General features: G+C 38.3%; 1 protein-coding gene across 5 annotated transcripts in view; it reads right to left on the minus strand.

Annotated features, from left to right (window-relative positions):
* PDE4D (phosphodiesterase 4D) overlaps window positions 1-19742 on the minus strand; it is a 640379-nt gene that overhangs the window by 207901 nt on the left and 412736 nt on the right. For all 5 annotated transcript variants that reach the window (XM_017874238.1, XM_017874239.1, XM_017874236.1 and 2 more), the window contains 2 exons: window positions 14603-14676; window positions 9320-9369 (listed from right to left, as the gene is read on the minus strand). In XM_017874238.1, the coding sequence (XP_017729727.1) occupies window positions 9320-9369; window positions 14603-14676 (124 nt within the window). The remainder of the gene's footprint in view (window positions 1-9319; window positions 9370-14602; window positions 14677-19742) is intronic.

Consider the following 19742-nt stretch of genomic DNA (forward strand, 5'->3'; position numbering starts at 1 on the left):
AGGCTGGAGTACAATAGTGCCATCTCGGCTCACTGCAACCTCTGCCTCCTGGGTTCAAGCAATTCTCCTGCCTCAGCCTCCCGAGTAGCTGAGACTACAGGCACCCGCCACCATGACCAGCTAATTTTGTATTTTAGTAGAGATGGGGTTTCACCATGTTGGCCAGGCTGGTCTTGAACTCCTGACCTCAGGTGATCCGCCCGCCTCAGCCTCCCAAAGTGTTAGGATTACAGACGTGAGCCACCACACCTGGCTCATACTTTCACTTTAAAATTATTCTTCCTCGGTCTCTGCTCTAATCAACCCCCAAGTCCCTTCAACTCTATCTCTGAAGAGTTGTGAATCCATTCCCTCATCTCCACAGCCCCACTACCACCCCAGTTCAGAGCTGCATTATCTTGATCCTGTACAAGGTCTGTGACAGCCCCCTGAAGAGTATGGGGCTGCCCCTAGTCTTTCTTCTTTTCAGCCTCTTTCTACACTGCTTCCAATTACTGTCATTCTGAAATGCATATTTGTTCCTACGACTGGAAATGTTCAATGATTTTTCCACTACCATTTATGTAGTGTCATTTATGTAGGCCTCAAAATACTGTCATTTACATAGGCTTCAAATACTATTTCCTTAATCTACCTCTGGAGCCTCCTGTTCAGTTGCTCCTATACACTTTTAATTTTATTTTGTCCTTTACTGCTCCCAGTCCCCTGATATGGACAAGCATTCCATGCTTCCATACCTTATTCTTGCTGGTCTTTTGTTGTGAGGTAATCCTCAATCCTCCCCTAACCACATGGAAAGCATTATGTTCTTCAAATTTACCAGGGAGCATTTCCTAGGTAGAGCCACTGGCTCTCTCTCTATTAATATATATATATATATATATCTATATATATATAAATTGTATTTATTTAATATTAATTATATTTTATATAGATTTACATATTTATATAAATATATATTTTATTATATATTTATTTTATGTTTTTATTAAATGTATTATATATTTATTATATACGTATTTATTATATATAAAATTACTATATATTTATATATAAAATATATAGTATATATTTATTTTATACATATGTGTGTGTGTGTATATATATATTTAAAGAGGCTTCAGTCCGGGCTCTGTGGCTCACACCTATAATTCCAGCACTTTGGGAGGCCGAGGTTGGCAGATTGCTTGAGCCTAGGAGTTCCAGATCAGCCTGGGCAACATAGCAAAATGCCGTCTCTGCAAAAAATACAAAAAATAAAATACAAAATTAGGCACACATGTTGGTGCATGCCTGTAGTTCCAGCTACTCAGGAGGCTGAGGTGGGAGGATTGCTTGAGGCTGGGAGGTGGACGTTGCAATGAGCCGAGATCGTACCACTGCACTCCAGCCTGGGCAACAGAGTGAGGCCCTATTTCTAAAAATTAATTAATTAATTAATTAAAATAAAAAATATAAAGGCTTCAATCATGGCATTTAGCTAGTACTTAACTATTTATAATTCCTTCTCCCTTACTTTGTAAATTTCTTGAACCAGTAGTCACATTTTACCTCCAGAGTCTATGTATGACATCTATAAGGTGCATGGAAAATACTGCTGACCACATAGATAATTATAATAATAATATTATAGCAATAATGATAAGTAACATTTGTTGAATACATTCTGGGTACCAAGTACTATATTAAGCACTGAGTTAGAATTCACTGATAAAGAATACCTCCAAAACTTGGAGAATTTAAGTACATTGACCAAAATTAGATAACTAGTAAGAGGAAAGCTGGCTTTTTAACATATATGGCTTGACTCATAACCTTTTTGCTAGACTAAATGAATATGCAGCCCCATTTAATTATTTCAATTAAAGTTATAACAAAGCATCCAAATCAGATATTCAGACAAGAGAGGTACAATTAAATTATTTCCCCTCACAATTAGGCCATAGCACTTGTTTTCACTATTCATAAAACCAAGTCTAACTTCAATCAATCTCTGGTCAAAAAGCCACTGTGTCAGATCTGATCTTTTTATATATTAATAGGTATGGCTTTACTTATCTAAATAAAAGCATAAAAGGCCAAAACAAATTAATTTGTAAGAAAGAAAACTGACTTTTACTGCACTAAACGATCATAAGTTTAACTAATAAATAGTCATACTCCATGCATTTATGCAAATCTTTCAGTTCAATGTTTTGCCAGAAGATTCTTTTCAATGAGGATTTTGTAAAAGTAAACTCCTTTAGCTTAAAAGATTTAGGACATCCAACAGTCATTGGATGTATTAGATGCTTTATCAGTTTTTTATTAAAGCTATTGAACATAATGTATCATCAGCATTTTTTAATCACATTTTTTAAAAAGCTTAATGAACACATATTTTCTGCAATTATTAAAGTGTGGTCACAACCTTTACTCTATTAAAGGAAAAAAAAGAACTACATCATGAAGCTGCTGCCTGCTGGTGGTTGATGAGGAAGTGGGGCTTCTCTGGCAATGCCTGGGTCTCCTGTCTTCCCTATACACTGACACAACACATGTTTTACTTCAGTATCTCCTGAGGACCTACATATTTCTCTCACATAGATCCTTTTTGCCTTCTTTATATGGTTCTTGCTCCCATCTATTAGCTGTCTCTATATTTCTTTTTAAAAAATTATATATACTACTTGCTTTTATCACACACACACAGACTTACAAGGCAGATCTAAGTAGCCAGCATCGTTATTGTCACCATTAAATAGTTGCTCAGATTCTTTCATTCAATAAGCTCAAAGCATTAAGCGATTAGCCCAGATAACAAAAAAAAATTGTCCCAGTTAAATATCGTTATTGTTTTTCCCCCTTATTAATTCTTAGAAACTGCTTGTGCTTTAGAACAATAAACATATACGATTAAATTTCTTCTCATTGTGTTTTAACAGACTAGCATTATTTGGATAGTTTACTTTTTTATTCTCTACTTGCCAATTGACTAAATTCTATTTAGAATGCACTTACTGTTTCTAATGAAGCCATGAATCTTCAGGGTAAAAAAAATACAAAATGGAATGAAGACTTAGACCGTTTTTTTTTTTTTTTTTCTTCTAGACTAAAACCACTTCTGTGTTGTTCTATGTTTGTCACTGCAACATGCGTCTCCCCCTACAGGTAAAGAGCAGGCAGCTGTACTAGTTTCACTGTTCCTGTAGAAGAATTTGTATTTTCCAAAGTCAAAAGCCAGAAGTCCTTTGCCTTAGGCTGCTGGTCTGTATGCCTCTGGGGTATAAGAAGTAGATATAATCAAAATAGCTATAACTATAAAGACATGTCCAGTGAGAGGTTGGGATGAGAAATTTTCAAGCTCATATACAAATAATGCAATGCCACATCTATTACTCATTAGTTAATATTAATACTTCATTTACTTTCTCTAAAACCTATACTTCCATGGTGGGTGTAAAGGCCACCCGAATCTAATGGGTTATTTTACTATATAAAGGTGTAAGAAGGACCATGGATTCGAAAAAGGAACCACATGTTTATTCCTGGCTTTGTCACTAAGCAGCACCTTCTCTCACTAGGTCTCAGTTTTTTCATCTTTAAAATAAAGATATTTAAATAAGTTTCTTTAGAGTTGTGTCCTTGCGTGAAAATCCTCTAATTGAAGATGATTAAATAAACATTGGAAATTTGTAAATTCAGAAACATTGAAAATGGTATTGTGAAGATGTAGCAACATTTAATGAGATGGCTGCAGAACATTTGCCTTGAGCTAACATTGTTTGAAAATGAAATGCTTGCAAGGACTGACTATGCCCCAAGCTACATGGCTGTACTTCAAAAATGGGATCACTGTCCCAATACAGGTATGGTATGGGCATCTCTGACTCTTTGCCACCCTCTCCTGTTCCAACACACTCTTTACTTCTGGTGTGCACCATACATTAAGGATGTATGTAGGTGAACCTTACTCTAAGTGATAAAAGGATTACTAAAAATGTCATGCCATGACTATGTGAAAACAAAATCATAAATGAAGTGTACCAAAGAAGCTGACATATCAATATTCTCTGCTACCTCTATTCTACCAGTTTTTAAATCAGATTTAGGAACAACAACAACAGAAAAGTCAGGCATGGGACAGGGCTGTAGGAAGAAACACTTGGTGAGTTCCTCATCACATTCGGAACTCTGTCCTTTCTTTTCTTTCCTTTTTTTTTTTTTTTTTTTTTTTTTTTGAGACATTGTCTCACACTGTTGCCCAGGCTGGAGTGTCAGTGGCCCGATCTCAGCTCACTCCTACCTCCGCCCTCAGAGTTCAAGTGATTTCCTGTCTCAGCCTCCCGAGTAGCTGGGATTACAGGCACCTGCCACCGCACCCGGGTAATTCTTGTATTTTTAGTAGAGATGGGGTTTAACCATCTCGGCCAGGCTGGTCTTGAACTCCTGACCTGGTGATCCACCTGCCTCGGCCTCCCAAAGTGCTGAGATTACAGGCATGAGCTACCATGCCTGGCCTCTATTTTTTTTTTTTTTTTAGGAGACGAGGTCTCATTACATTGCCCAGGCTGGTCTTGAATTCCTGAGCTCAAGCAGTCCTCCCACCCTGGTCTCCTGAGTAGCTTGGATTATAGGCGTGTGCCACCATGCCCAGCGTGAACTCTATCCTTTTATATAACTTATCTCCTTGAATTCTTGCAACAGTCCTAAGTTTTAGGTACTCAAATCTCCAAAATGAGGAAATGAACCAAAAGGGAGAGACTGGGTTCACATTCAGGCTCCAAATAACACACACCATCGTTGTCATATCACACTAAAGAGCAAAAGAGCTACTTAGTAGTAAGTCTCTTTTATAAATGCACACTTCAAAGCCTTACTTGTAAGGAACTGTTAGATCATTTTAGACCTGTATGTTTGCCTACTATATATGGAAATAAAAACTGGTTAGTGACCTACCTGCTTTAAAACCCTAATGCTATAAAATCAAACTCTCGGCTGGGTGCAGTGGCTCATGCCTGTAATCCCAACATTTTGGGAGGCCGAGGTGGGTGGATCACCTGAGGTCAGGAGTTCAAGACCATCCTAGCTAATATAGTGAAACCCTATCTCTACTAGAAACACAAAAAGTTAGCAGGGCATGGTGGTGGACATCTGTAATCCCAGCTAGTTGGGAGGCTGATGCAGGAGAATTGCTTGAACTCAGGAGGTGGAGGTTGCAGTGAGACTCAGATCACGCCATTGCACCCCAGCCTGGGCGATAAGAGCAAAACTCTGTCTCAAGAAAAAAAAATCAAAGTCTCCTGGCTTTAATACATGTCAAATGTAATAACCTTGAAAAGAGGAAGAGGGTATTGTAAATTCTATGGGACGACTCCTTAGAAAGCATGGTATGTCATAGGTAGACAGCTGAAGTTCTTAACTCTTCTTTTTTAAAATTAGAGTTGGTTTACAGAAAAGTGGTAGAGAATTAATATTTCTCCATCAAACAACTATGACTCAAAAGTGAGTTCTTAGACTTTGAAATTCATCCTGAACAACAGTGTATCATCTCTATCACAAAGCCACCAGCATCTGTGAATTGTGATGAGAATAAAGGAGACAGTGCTGGGAGCAGTGGGAGACCCCATTTTGATGGGCACAAAGCAAGTGCATCCATTTTGGCCAATTTAAGGACCCATAAGTTTTCCTCTTATGATCCTGCAAGCTTGCCTTTCTCTCACTGTTCCCTTTCCTTCCTTTGTGTCTTTGTCCTATTCTTTCCATTACCTCTTGTTATGAACTGAATGTGTTTGTGTGCCCCCAAAACTCATTTCAATATCCTAACCCCCTATGTGTTGATACTTGGAGGCTGGGCCTGTGGGAGGTGACTAGGTTGTGAGGGTGGAGCACTCAACACTCACAAATGAGACTAGTGCCCTTAGAAAGAGCACTGATGTAACTGAGAAGAAGGCTCTCACCAGAACCCAACCGTGCTGGCATCCTGATCTCAGACTTCCAGCCTCCAGAACTGTGAGAAATAAATTTATGTTGTTTAGAAGCCACCCAGTCTATGGTACTTTGTTATGGCAGCCTGAACTGATGAAGAAACCCCTAGTTCTATCTATACAGTGGGCCCTAGAAACAAAACCAAGTAATAACAACAAAATGGAATTTAAAAAGATGTATTAAGTGCTGGCTCTGTGAGGCACTATGTTAAGAGCAACACGTGTGTTCACTCATTCAACCCAACAACAACTGTAGGAAGCAGTGTCACTATATTATAGCCAGGGAAACTGAGCAGAGAAAGGGTATGCAACCTGCCCAGGGCCACAAAGGTCTCGTGATAGAGCATGATTTGAGTTCTGGGCAGGCAAAGCAAACACGTGGTACAATTCTAGGGGGACCATATCGTGATGTTCTGTGGAGTTGCCCTCCAGAGGCACTTGGGGCTGTGTGCTCTAGCAGCCTTTTGGATGAGCCAGGAACTTAACTGTTAGGCTATACTGTTACTCTAGACCTTATTCCTATGTTGAAGGATGGACAGGCCTACATTTGTGAACCCGTACCTGGAGCCTCTAGTGACAGAAGCCACATGGAAACTGGTCCTCACGCTGCTCCAGGCACTAGGTCTGACCCCTATCAACAGGGACTCATTCATTTTAAGGGTGCCTCACTGACTCTTTTTAACACTTCTTTGCCCTTCCCAGGACTACTGCCAAGGTACAGCCAGGTTCCAACTTCAGGGGGAGTGAGCCTAGAGGGTGGGGCCTGAGCGGTCAGTTGCGGAGGGAGGAAAGGCACAAGCACTGCCTTTTCTGAGTGTCTCAAATCTTACTAATGTCAAAGTCTCAACCATCATTATTATTACTAGTACTGAGGTTTTAAAGGCCCACTTTTTCCAAAATGGGCTCAGAAAGGGGAACCTTCCCCTGCTACTGCCCTCATCCCTCCATCCTCATACCATGTTCCCACCTTGGTTTGCTACGTTTGGGCAAGAAAAATGAATTCCCAGTTTTAGTCAGTTCATTTCCGGTTGTGCTTTGTGAGGAGCCCAGCGGCACTGAGTGGTAACAACAGTTAATTCATTTCCCTTTCTAGATAAGGTATTTCTGTATCCCCCCATCCCTAGGCCTCAGGTCAGAAGCTTGAGGGTACGAATGAGGCCATATTCACCTTAATGTCTTAATTTCTGTGACGCATAATTCCCTTTGGTATGGTTCCAGGGCCCCCTTACTATGTATACATTTCTAGGAGCTTCTGTGAGGTCTGTCACATATGCTTAAGATCAAGTGTGTTGACCTTTGAGTGTAGCTACTCTCTCCTGTTAATCTGTGTCTGGCATCTGCTGGGGTAGTTGGGCAGCTGCCCTGACCACTGAGCACCCAACCATCTGTTGTCAGATACAACAATTTCCACTGGTACCTGATGCTGCTCTTCTGGGAGACAGAATGCTGCTCCACCTGTGAGGCCAGCTCATATATGACCTCAAGCTAAAAAAGCTTCCAGGAACCAAAATAGCACTGCATTCTGCCCAAACAGCAATGTCAGTTCTTGCTTATTACAAAATTGGAGGTTGAGGGTCGTCCCTCTTGATAGGAGTCAGATCTAGTGCCTGAAGCAGCGTGAAGACCAGCTTCCATGTGGCTTCTCTCACTAGAGGCCCCAGGTACAGGTTCATAAATGTAGCCTTGTCCATACCTCAACATAGGAAAGTGCATAGAAACAGTGAAGGATCCAGTTCCACACCTCCAACCCAGTTTAGCCTCATTTACATTGAATTTGAATTTTGGCAGAAGAAATCAGTTACTCAAAGTATTTATTTTAGCATACAGGAATTGTTATTGTTCATCTCTCTTTCTCTCTCTCTTTTTTTTTTTTTTTTTGAGACAGTCTTACTCTGTTGCCCAGGTTGGAGTGCAGTGGCACAATCTCAGCTCACTGCAACCTCTGCCTCCTGGGTTCAAGCGATTCTCCTGTCTCAGACTCCCAAGTAGCTTGGATTACAGGTGCTCACCACTACGCTAAGCTTTGTATTTTTAGTAGAGATGGGGTTTCACCATGTTGGCCAGGCTGGTCTTGAACTGCTGGCCTCAAGTGATCCACTCACCTCGGCCTCCCAAAGTGCTGGGATTACAAGCGTGAGCCACCACTCCTGGCCCTATTGTTCATTTCTTGATCAATACAAAGAACAAAACTGGTTAACCATATATGTACTATAAAATGATAATTGGAAGTCATCACCAATAATATTTTGCAAGAGAAACATGAAGAAGAGAATCAATAATTTAACATTCATTGAAATATAAGTTCCACTTGATGACATTCAGAAAAGATGACATTAACAATGACACCAGAATCAACTCTAACGTGGTGTCCACAAACAGAAACAGACATCTGGACAAGATAAAGTTAAATTTCAACCAAAGTGTACTCACTAATAACTTAATAAGAGCTCCTTAGCACATTATGGGTTGGAGCTAAAGGAAGACACTTGAATCCAATGAAGAATTGTTTTAGTTTGGAGAATATGCTAATTTTCTTCTGGTAACAATTTTAGAAAACATAGGTTTTCTTTTCCAGGCAATTATTTTAATGAATCAATTGGGGTTTCAAGAAATAGTCAAAAGAGTTCAATTTGGTTTCAGGTTCAGCAAAATGAGATCATGCATTCTGTTTTTGGTTCAGTTGGGGTCAAGTCCTGTGCCTAAAACAGACTAATAGGAATTGAGATAATTTTATTTTTATGCACTTGACTTCTCTCACCTTTCCTCCTATTTTTCTTTCCCAAACATTTATAGATCCCTGTGTTTTGATCTCATTGAACTTTTTTCTGTATTGCGTATTAACTTCTCTCCCCTCCCAAACTGAGTTTCTTCTCAGCTCTCTCAGTTCTTTATTGGACTACTAGAACAATGTTCCTTCCTACATACAAGTGGGATATTGATGAACCAACATGTTACTCCTTTTATTTATGCCTTCACTCTTATTAAACTAAATGATGACATATTATATCATGCTAATAACACATGTGTGGAACCAGAATGGGAAGCGACTTGAAAGTAACACCATCTCTCAAAATACAAATGCCCAGCGCAATGCTCAAATGAGTATAAGCACATAGTTAAATGGTTAAAAATAATGTAAATCAGTAAAAAAATGTAAACCAGTAAAAATTTTCCAAATAACAGCTTAGACAATTTGTGAGATCAATGATAGAAATGCTAATGTAGAGAAGAAAGAATTTATTTCTTTAACATTTTCAAACTGCAGCATGAAATTGGTGTTGGTGTTATATTGACTTTTGGCAGAAATGGTTTCTTCCTAGACACATGAAGAATAAGCTCCAGATCTTTCTTACCTGTTATGGTGGCTTTGTTGATGGATGGTTGGTTGCACATGGGTGATCTTCTGACAAAGACAGAAAAATACAAAGCAGTAAATATGTGGGGCTTGTTGATTTGACCACTCTCTGAGTCATTTCAGATATAGCCTTTTACTTTAAAGAATTATTTTTAAGTTTGGACATGCAAATGATTTCTTTCAGACCAGCCAGACAAGTCCCTAGGCGTTCTTTGTATTATGGCTCAGATCACACATATCCAAAAAGAAAAGAGTAAAATCTCACAATGATTGACTTGGGGTAAATAAAGCTGATGTACGTGTCACTGGGACATGAGAGAAGAGGAAATTCTTACTGATTTTATTGACTGAAGCCAGGGCGTACAGACTCCGAATTTGAAAAAGCAGTCAATTTATAATTGCTTTCCCTAATACAGGGTTAAGAAATGTTTATTGTTGGCATATATTCTCATGATTGCCTGTATATTATTAGAAGTGAATGACTTACTGTAAACTATCTTATAATTAGAGAAGCTATTTGAACTTTTTCCTTTCTGTTTCCTTGTATTTCCTTTCTTATATTCTTATATTTATGATATCTTTGTTAGAGTGGTATATTAATGGCTTGTCCAAATAGATACAGTAGAGGCTTTAGAAATACTCTAAGCCAAAGGTACTTAAATAAATTCTATCTTGTATTCTCTAAGTTTTCAGATGTTTGCCAAGTTCCACAAAATGACTATAAACCCCTTGAAGTTAAAAAAAAAAGCATGCTGTCTGATTAACTTATATTCCCTACAGAGCCTAGCACAACGCATCCAGTATTCAGTCAGTGCTTAATAAATTATGTTGAAAAGAATATCATTTATAAAGTATCCATCAACTTTTTTGAAATATAACTTTATAAAGTTATTACTTGTAATTGACAGCTTTTAAAATATAATGATTTAAAAAACTTTTAGATACATTCAAAGATGTCTGATACATATATATTAGGCATATAATAACTATATATATATATATATATATATATAGTTATTATATGCCTAATATATATGTATCAGACATCTTTGAATGTATCTAAAAGTTTTTTAAATCATTATATTTTAAAAGCTGTCAATTACAAGTAATAACTTTATAAAGTTATATTTCAAAAAAGTTGATGGATACTTTATAAATGATATTCTTTTCAACATANATATATATATATTGCCTCTACCAATGGCTAACACTTAATAAACACTTCCCGTGGATCAGACATTGCAAAATAAGCACTTTAAATGAATTATCTCATTTAATCCTCATGATAAGCCTTAAGGAAGTAAGTTTCATTGTTCTCATTTTACCAATGAGAAAACCAAAACTTTGAGAATTTGAAGAACTGGTTTTAAGTAACAAAGTTGAGATTTGAACTAAACGAATGTGATCCTAGGGCCTATGCTCTGCTTTGTTGCCTTAGGTTTAGGTGTTTTTGTGGAACCTGCATGCACAGCCTCACATACGTGCTGATGGCATCAGGCTCTTCAAATATACCTTGCTGAGATGATGAATCTCTTAGCAGGGTGGGGGAAACTTGGGGAAAGCAGCCTGGGATTTTGTAAATTCTCACTAGTTCCACTCAGCCTCTGGCTCCCTTTCATTGCTCTTAAGTTTATTGGTATCAGTTTGTGATTAAAATTTTGTGTTTGAAAATGCACCAAATTTTACTTCTGAATTATTTTAGTTTTTTTAATTATAAAATAAAATGGTTAGGGGAAAATAGGGAGAATTTAAACTCGATAAACCGAAAGGTTAATATTTTAAGCAACTGCTCTGAAATAGTCTCTGGTCTATATACTAGTAATTATCTTCTTCTTTTTAAAATTAAAAAAAAATTTTTTTGAGACAGGGTCTCACTCTGTTGCCCAGACTGGAGTGCAGTGCTGTGATCATAGCTCATTGTAGCCTTGAACTCCTGAGCTCTAGTGATTCCCTCTACCACCTCAGCCTCTCAAGTAGCTGGGACTACAGGTGCATGTCACCATGCTTGGCTAATTAAACTTTTTTTTTTTAAGAGATGGGATCTTGCTGTGCAGAACAGGGTGTTACCTGTTACCTTCTTGCTAAGAGTTTATCATTCAAATAATTGATATCCTGAATATTCCTTTTTAGTTCTTGCTCTGTGAAAATTTAGAAACCATTGATTTTGTCTGGGAATGGTATGAAATGAATATTTTTACACTACTCTACAGTTTTGGAAAACCAAATGGTTGACTTGTTACTGATTATCTCCTTTTACTATCAATCCTACAATTAACTGGCACTCAGGAACTTGATATCTGAACAGGTAATGGCAAGCAGAAATCCTTTGATACAGGGTTGCATCAATACCTCCTTTAATGACAAATGAGCCAGAACTCACTTGTGGAATAAAAAATCTCAAAGGCAAAACAAAAGCAAAAAACCCAAGGTGACAGGAACCAGTAGTGTGTTAACAAGTCAGCAATGTGTGGGCCAGGTGCGGTGGCTCATGCCTGTAATCTCAGCACTTTGGGAGGCCGAGGTGGGCGAATCACAAGGTCAGGAGATCGAGACCATCCTGGCTAACACGGTGAAACCCCGTCACTATTAAAAATACAAAAAATTAGCCAGGCGTGGTTGTGGGCACCTGTGGTCCCAGTTACTCTGGAGGCTGAGGCAGGAAAATGGCGTGAACCCGTGAGGCAGAGCTTGCAATGAGCCAAGATCATGCCACTGCACTCCAGCCTGGGCGACAGAGTGAAGAGACTCCGTCTCAAAAAAAAAAAAAAGTGGCTTGTGCAAAGCAGCACGTGCCTTCCACAAAATCCAAGGATGAGCTTGGAAATGTTCTAGTGGCTCTGTGAGTGCCTAGCAGGGAAAGTTCTGATTCCTCCAGGGTCATCATGTGATGAGGCAGAGTTACAGCACTTTGTTCTCACTGAACAGAATTGAGTTTAGCCGTGTATAGATTGAATCCTACTATTCTGATACCCAAAGAAGCTGATTTGGTTTGAATCAATAATGGAGGCACAAATTTGCATTGACCAAAAGGAAGACCACAGTGGCCTTTACTTAGAGTCTGCCAGATAATACTGTTTGGTTAGGTGTCACCCTGGGCATTGTCAAGGCAGAGAGGAAGTTCAGGCTTAAGCTATGATTTTCTGTTTTCTTCTAGCTCCTCCTTTCCATTTCAATCTATTCTGTCCCTGTATGTCCGCTGAAAACTTCTGTCTTGCAGAGAAACAGGCCTCAGATCATCTCTGGAGCCTGACTGATCAACTATTTGCCTGCCACAGATTTAAATGCTGGTACCCAGGTGACTATATATAAAGGAAGCATAAACGGAGTTTCTTGTTCACCTTTTAAAGACAAAAATCCCAGTTTCCTGGGTAAAATTCAAGACTAAAAAGTTTGGGAGTGACAACCAGTAACTTCATTTCTTCCGCAGAGCTGAGACTTTCTAAGGGGGAGGTGACTGATCTTATAAGCTACCAAATCCCCAAAGCCCAAGGGGGCCGCTGAGGTCAGTGTGATATTGTACGGCCATGTTACATGGAAAATGTGATAGGTAATGAAGGGGTACCTCAAAGCACGCCCTCAGATCTTACATGTTGAGTTACTACTTTACCCTTTCAGTGAACAGGTCTTTGCAGACTGATAAGACTCTGTATTATGCTAGGCACAGGGAATACAAATGTGAACCAACTACATTCCTACTCACTGGGAACTGACAGTGTTCAGGAGCATCCCAGTAGACAAACAGGCAACAGGAGCACAGAGAGATACATGCTAACATAGGAATCAAGTACGAGGTACAACCAGACAGAGATGGAAAGGCACGTCACTTTGATTAGGGCTTGTGAGTGTGTCTATGCTGGGTATTGTCAGGGGCAGTGCTCCAAAAGGAATTTTATTTAAGCTGCAACCCAAAGAATGAATGACAATTAGCCCAGTAGATGAGGAGAGGAAGAAGAAGATGAGAAGTGTTTGGGCTGAGAGAATAGGACTGCGAAAATTCATTATCTGGAAAAACAGAATCTAATGGGTTCCATTCCAATAACTTGCATTGTTACATTTATATTGAATTTTAAAAACTTTTTTCTATCACAAATACTTGAACAATGACCAGAGCTATTTTGATAATAAAACTGTGAATTTGGGAGGTCAATTTTATTATTATGAAACGGAAAGTTCAGGTTTTCATTGTTTTAAGAAGTACTAACTACTATGAAATGTTATACACTTAGATAAGTTGTAGTTCCGTCCGGGCGCTGTGGCTCACGCCTGTAATCCCAGCACTTTAGGAGGCCGAGGCGGGAGGATCACAAGGTCAGGATATCGAGACCATCCTGGCTAACCCGGTGAAACCTCGCCTCTACTAAAATTACAAAAAAATGAGCCTGGTGTGGTGGTGGGTACCTGTAGTCCCAGGTACTCGGGAGGCTGAGGCAGAAGAATGCCGTGAACCTAGGAGGTGGAGCTTGCAGTGAGCCAAGATCGCGCCAGTGCACTCCAGCCTGGGCGACAGAGCAAGACTCCATTTAAAAAAAAAAAAAAGTTATACTTATATTCACTATCCTCTTAATATTGATTTAAAAGTTTTTTTTCCTTCTGGAAAATTATTTGAAGTTGGTATTTTAATATCTTATTTCTTATTAATAACAGATTTCTTTTTTAAAAAATGGACATTGAAATAACAGCAAACCTGTTTTCCATTTAATATTGAAAAATTACTTTTATCTGTTTAGAGTTTTTTTGCCTTTATCAAGAACCTGAAATGATAATCATTTCCCATCTTTCAAATGTTTTCCCTGTTGTCATATAAACCACAATTCTATTAATTGCTCCATGAATGTTGCTGATCTGAAAGTCAGTAACAGCAGGAGAATCAAAGGTCTTTGCTATGAGATGGCGCTTCTCCAAATCATCGTTGTCTTGAGAGGATGACTTTCAGCTGATCTTAAGGTGTGATGAGATTATTCACCCACGGTTAATTTATGAAGTAAGCCAAAACTATAAAGTTACCCTGAGTGTAAATAACTGGGGAGAGGACTGATCATGCCAGGTGATTTCTGACAGATGGAATCACCATATTTATTTGTCATACTGCTTCATTTCTGATATTAGAACCATCACCACAAAGTATTTATAGAAAATTAACAGGACATCATATGACTTAGTATACACGGTTAGACAACGTGGCAACAACACAGAGAAGTCTAACATATTGCCTTGGGTTCAATCAAATTGAGAAAACTTATATAAAAGTTCAGCAAAAAGAGGGGAAAAAAGGATATCTTACTTGCTAGGTGCTCGATCTTGCAAATTAGTTAATGCAGCAAAGTTGTTTCGTACAGTTCGCAGACTGGCCAAGACCTACAACAAGAAAGGATTCTTGAAACTTCTTGAACTAAGGCCATTTTAAATACACTTGAAAATGGTTTGTTAAGAGAAAACTTGATATTGTTTGAAACTTAGTTTCATATACCACTAAAGAATCTTCCAACACTTAGTGAAGTTTGTAGGTATCCACATGAAATCCAGAGAGGCCAGACTGCAGGGATTTTCCAGAAATCTCTCCCTATTGTCTATGAATATGGTGACAGTAGCAGCAGTTTTCACAGTATTTCTGGGTTCCTTAGTCACCAAGACAATATTCCAGGTGATATACAGATAACATGATTGCATCTTATGCACATTTCAAATAGTATAATACAAAATGCTAATAAATCTCACTTTAGGGATAAAAAAATTCCCTACTCCCGAATCTCTTCAAAAATTGATTAAGAATCCCATAATTTTAAGTTGGCAAGTGAAGCAAATTTTAAACTGTTTTTCTACCTTTGCTACATGGCTACTCTAGCTAGTAAGCAGACATTGCTTTCTTTTGTTAAGGTTATCTGAATTGTGCATTGTAAGAAACTCTCAGCGATGCATTTCCTATGTAAAATGCTACTGCCCTGTACATGCACAATGCTTGGCACACAGAAGATACTCAATAAAAATTGGTTGATTAAATGAATACATAGACACAACATGCCCACACACATGACAAGGCAGGACCAATAGGCATCACTATCTCTAACAGTCACTTTTTCTAATTCCATTTGGAACTAGAAAGTAGCCAACGGACTGGAAGTGAGCCTAGGGGAAGGTTCCAAGAGCCTTATCTCCTTCTTCCCTCCTCTCTTTTTCCTGAAATGGGCAAGTTTCCCCAGGGTCAAATCCATATTAGATGGGATTATAGGTGATTTGGGTGATAGCTAGAGTGTTAAGTTTATGTAAAACACAGATTCCAAATGTCTGAGTAGGTATTATGTTACAACCCAGACTGTCTGGCTCTGTTATGTAGTAAATGTGTGAACTTGGACTAGATATGCAACCTCTTTGTACCTCAGCTTCCTAACCTGGAAAACTGGAATGGTGATACCTACCTCGTAGAACGGTGAGGAGTATATGGAATGACAGGTTTGGTGCCAAGAACAGTGCCTGGCAAACAGAAAGCATTCAGCCAATATTAGCCCATGATGGCAGCGTTACTTTTGACTTAATGACTTGGCATGCACATGGGAAATTTACTTAATGCTTAGCATTGGTAATTCAAGAGTCCAATTTTTTAATTGCTCCAAGGGTTCGAGAGTTGTTTTCAGAAATTTTTCATATGGCACAGACCTAGACTAAAATCAGTCTAATTTTTTTTTCTAAGACAAAAATGTCCCAGACTGTTTTGTTGTTGTTGTTTCTGTTTATGAAATTGACATTCATTTGTATAAGTCAATGGAGAGCTGTGTACACTTTGGGACAGTGACGTACAGCATTTTCCCCTAAAGGAGTTAATGCTGCTTCCTAAGAAGCCAACCGTGATTAACTCAGTCACTGGAAAAACCTGGCTCATTATCTCATATAAACAACCCACGGCTCTGAAAGGTCACGCTGCCTATGATGGAGTATTCAAATAGCCAACTGCTGACATCAGACCACGATGTCTTTCATTAGGCATGAAATCTTGAATGATGCAGAAGTAAATTGGATAAATGATCCACTGTCATTAAATCATGCAGGCTTAATTTATGTTTTAAGAAGTGAATATCAAACACATTAATGAAGACTTTAAGATATAATCGTTGCACCAGTTAATTGATCCCTTTCCTAGGCAAAATGTTTAACTCCAGAATTCTGAGAGTTTTATTCCGATACATAATAGTTAAGTTCATTGCAGTTGACAGCTGGGTAAATAGGCATAGAGCTGCAGGCAACTTATTTTCTATGGCCATTTGAAAGGAAACATCAGTCACGAAAAGAAAAATTTCTGTAGAGGAATTTTGCCTCTGTTATAATACACATCTAATTTAATAAATAATCTAATTTAATATTATTTTGTCTTGGTTTTAGTTTAAAATTTATTTTGTATAATTTGTATCTTGAAATGCTTCAGAATTTAAACAAAAGAGTACAAAGCAAAAGTTTCCCCTTCAATGATTGAGATAAAAATCAAAACTATTGTTATTTCTGAAAAGAGGCAACAGAAACAGATTAACCTGGGGAGGGACATTCAGGGGACATTATAATACTGATACTGTTCTATTTCCTAAACTGTTCATTTTAGTAGTAGTCTTTATATTTTACATAATTACCAGCTATATTCTCTTATATACATGAAATACTTCAAAATAAAAAGTGAAAAAAGAAATCTGTCTTCCAGTCTCTCCTTCAGACATTCAGTTGCCTGGCCACTAGCAATCAACTTTTAGGTTTTCTATCTTAAAGTTGATTTTTGACAAACACTGTTGCAATAAATAACCTTGTAGAGAAGTTATTTCCTATGCATGCCAGTATTAGATTATTTATTGTGTGTGTGGGTTTATTTATTTATTTATTTATTGCAGTAGGACAAACAGTATTTTATAAATTTTATGTTTAGTGTTAACTATTATCTTCTACAGTATGACATGTATGCTATTTATTGGCAGAAGTGTAAATAACATTTCTAGACAAATCTTATAAGGGGGTGTTGTCTTGGGCCTCGCTGATTGACGCTTGGTGTCGTCATCACTGTTATCACTGTGTTAGTCTTTTAAGCTTTCACTTTCATTGCAGGGCACAAAGAGGGACCATCTGTTACTGTAGGCTGTGGGGAGAACTATAAACCGTTTTACTGAAGCCCCTAAATTAAAATTTCATTGATCTTTGCTTTGTTCAGGGCAGCCCTCACTTCCCCTGAATCCAACTCTTTAAGAACTGTAGTAAAAGCTTTAATGCTCCTTTTACAATTGTCCTTACTTCTTAATGTTTGCTAACCAAAAAGGTCCCTGAGGTTTCTTCCACAGAGCTCACTGGTTAGAAAATTAAGGTCATTTCTTTCTCTTCTGCCCCACCAAGCAAAAGTACAGCCAGTAAATGTCAAAAAATACATTGGGAATCATGAGAAATATATATTCCTTAGGAAAGAAATACTGGTAGTTTTACAGAAAAATTTTAGACAAAGATGGTTCATGTATTAGCCCATGGGGAAGGATTCAATGTTATTTACATACACTACTCTCGGATCTTCTTAGGTGCTTCTAAACATTTATTAAACAGTAGGAATCACTGAAAATAGCAGGAAAATGCAGTTATCATTTAACACTTAAACAGCTGAACATGATAGCCTAAAAAAAAGAGGAAAATAAATGGTTTTGAGGATTGTTTTTCGTAACCATATACACTTGCTAACACTAGATGGCGGTAAAACACAGACCATGAGGTGGAGGTGCCACTGGCGGTGGAGGCAGCGGCAACCCGCACTGGAAGAGATTCATCACTTCGGTCTTACCTCCGGAAAAAGCCGGAGTCAAGTTACGCTTATTTACAAAATAGAAAGGTCATTTTTATGAAAAGAAAATCTCTTTCCAAGTTATGTTTTGTTTAAACCGTATGAAATTGCTGGTTTGTACACCAGAAAAGGTTGATAGACAATTTTATACGGTTCGATCGTAAAAAGAACTTAGATGTCCAGAAGATAGTAGCTGTAATTTAAACTAATTAAGGCTAAAGAAAAGCTAAAAAATTAGCACCAAATGAAACGAGGTGACTATCTTCTTTCACAGACTGGCAGGGAGGGCCTAGCACAGTCTGCAAGCTTGGGGATGGTGATGAGGCCACAAGATTGTTGCTGCTGGGTGAAGTGGCTGAGGGACAGGCAGGAATATGAGAATATTAGTTATATTTTATTACCAACTAAATAGTAATATTCTATAGCATTAATAACTACTGCATTTTTTATCCTAGAAGTCTCCCAGGTGCTGTACTTTGGTTAAAGATAAAAAGATGTAGTAGTTGTTCCTACCCCGTATTTTTTTTGAGACGGAGTTTTGCTCTTGTGCCCCAGGATGGAGTGCAATGGCGCGATCTCGGCTCACCGCAACCTCTGCCTCCCGGGTTCAAGTTATTCTCCTGCCTCTGTATTCTCAAATCAGGAATATCTCCTTAGTCTGAATGATATGAGGGTTTCTCCAGGGATCCAGCATAATGCTTGGGTTTCCCTGTTTTCTCCTTCATCAGAGTCTACTTCATTTAACATTACACACTTCCACATGAGAATTCTAGTCAACTTAGAGTTTTACTACAGGGTAGTTGTGTCACAAATCCTGGGATCACTGAGTCCGGAGGCAGCTGACTGCAGAGAAGGGTTTCCTACAGTTTATCAGCATTGTGCCTCCTTAGTGCTCCTTGGCCCCCAAGAACTCTGGCCAAGAAAAAACGGTCAGTTGCTGAGTGCACTCCAGTGGGATTCCTCTCTAGCCTTCGTGCCTAAGGAAACACCCACACCAAAGGATTTCAAAACAAACACAAGAGAATACTTTAACAATTGAAATAAAAAAAATTTAAAGCTGTCACTTTCTCTGAGGACCAAAGGGATTCTGAGCTTATAAGGGAAAGCACAAGAAATCAGAGATGGGAAAGAGTTTAGGTTAAACACCAGCAAGAATTTCTAGCCCTGACAGTGTTTTAGACAACGGGATAGACTGTGGAGAGATACTATAGGATCCTTTCTGAAAATTACATCTATCCGAGATGTTTCAGGCTTTAGCCTGGCCAAAAATGTTCGATATATCTTTGCATGGCTTCCTAAATTCTCCTCTATTTTAGGATTTTATTCTTTTCACGTCAAAGAAAACCATGATTTGGAAAGATCAGGGAGGGATCTTTTGTGTTTCGGGGATGGACTCAGGCATAAAGAAATGAGTTCTCAAGAAGAGGCAGAAGATGAGATGGATTTGAGAGAGGATCTTTGAACACTTTCGACAGGGGAGGGCCATTTTTAGGAGCCATAGGAAAGAAAATATGCACAGGAAAATAAATCTAAAGGGTATGAAGGAAAATGTCAGTAGCAGTTATTTTGGGGTTTGGAATTTTAGAAAATTTTCCTTTTCTTTTTCTTAATATTTTTCTAAACTTTTTAT

Source organism: Rhinopithecus bieti, unplaced genomic scaffold (genome assembly GCF_001698545.2).
Source record: "Rhinopithecus bieti isolate Rb0 unplaced genomic scaffold, ASM169854v2 scaffold_6513, whole genome shotgun sequence".
Taxonomy (NCBI): Eukaryota; Metazoa; Chordata; class Mammalia; order Primates; family Cercopithecidae; genus Rhinopithecus; species Rhinopithecus bieti.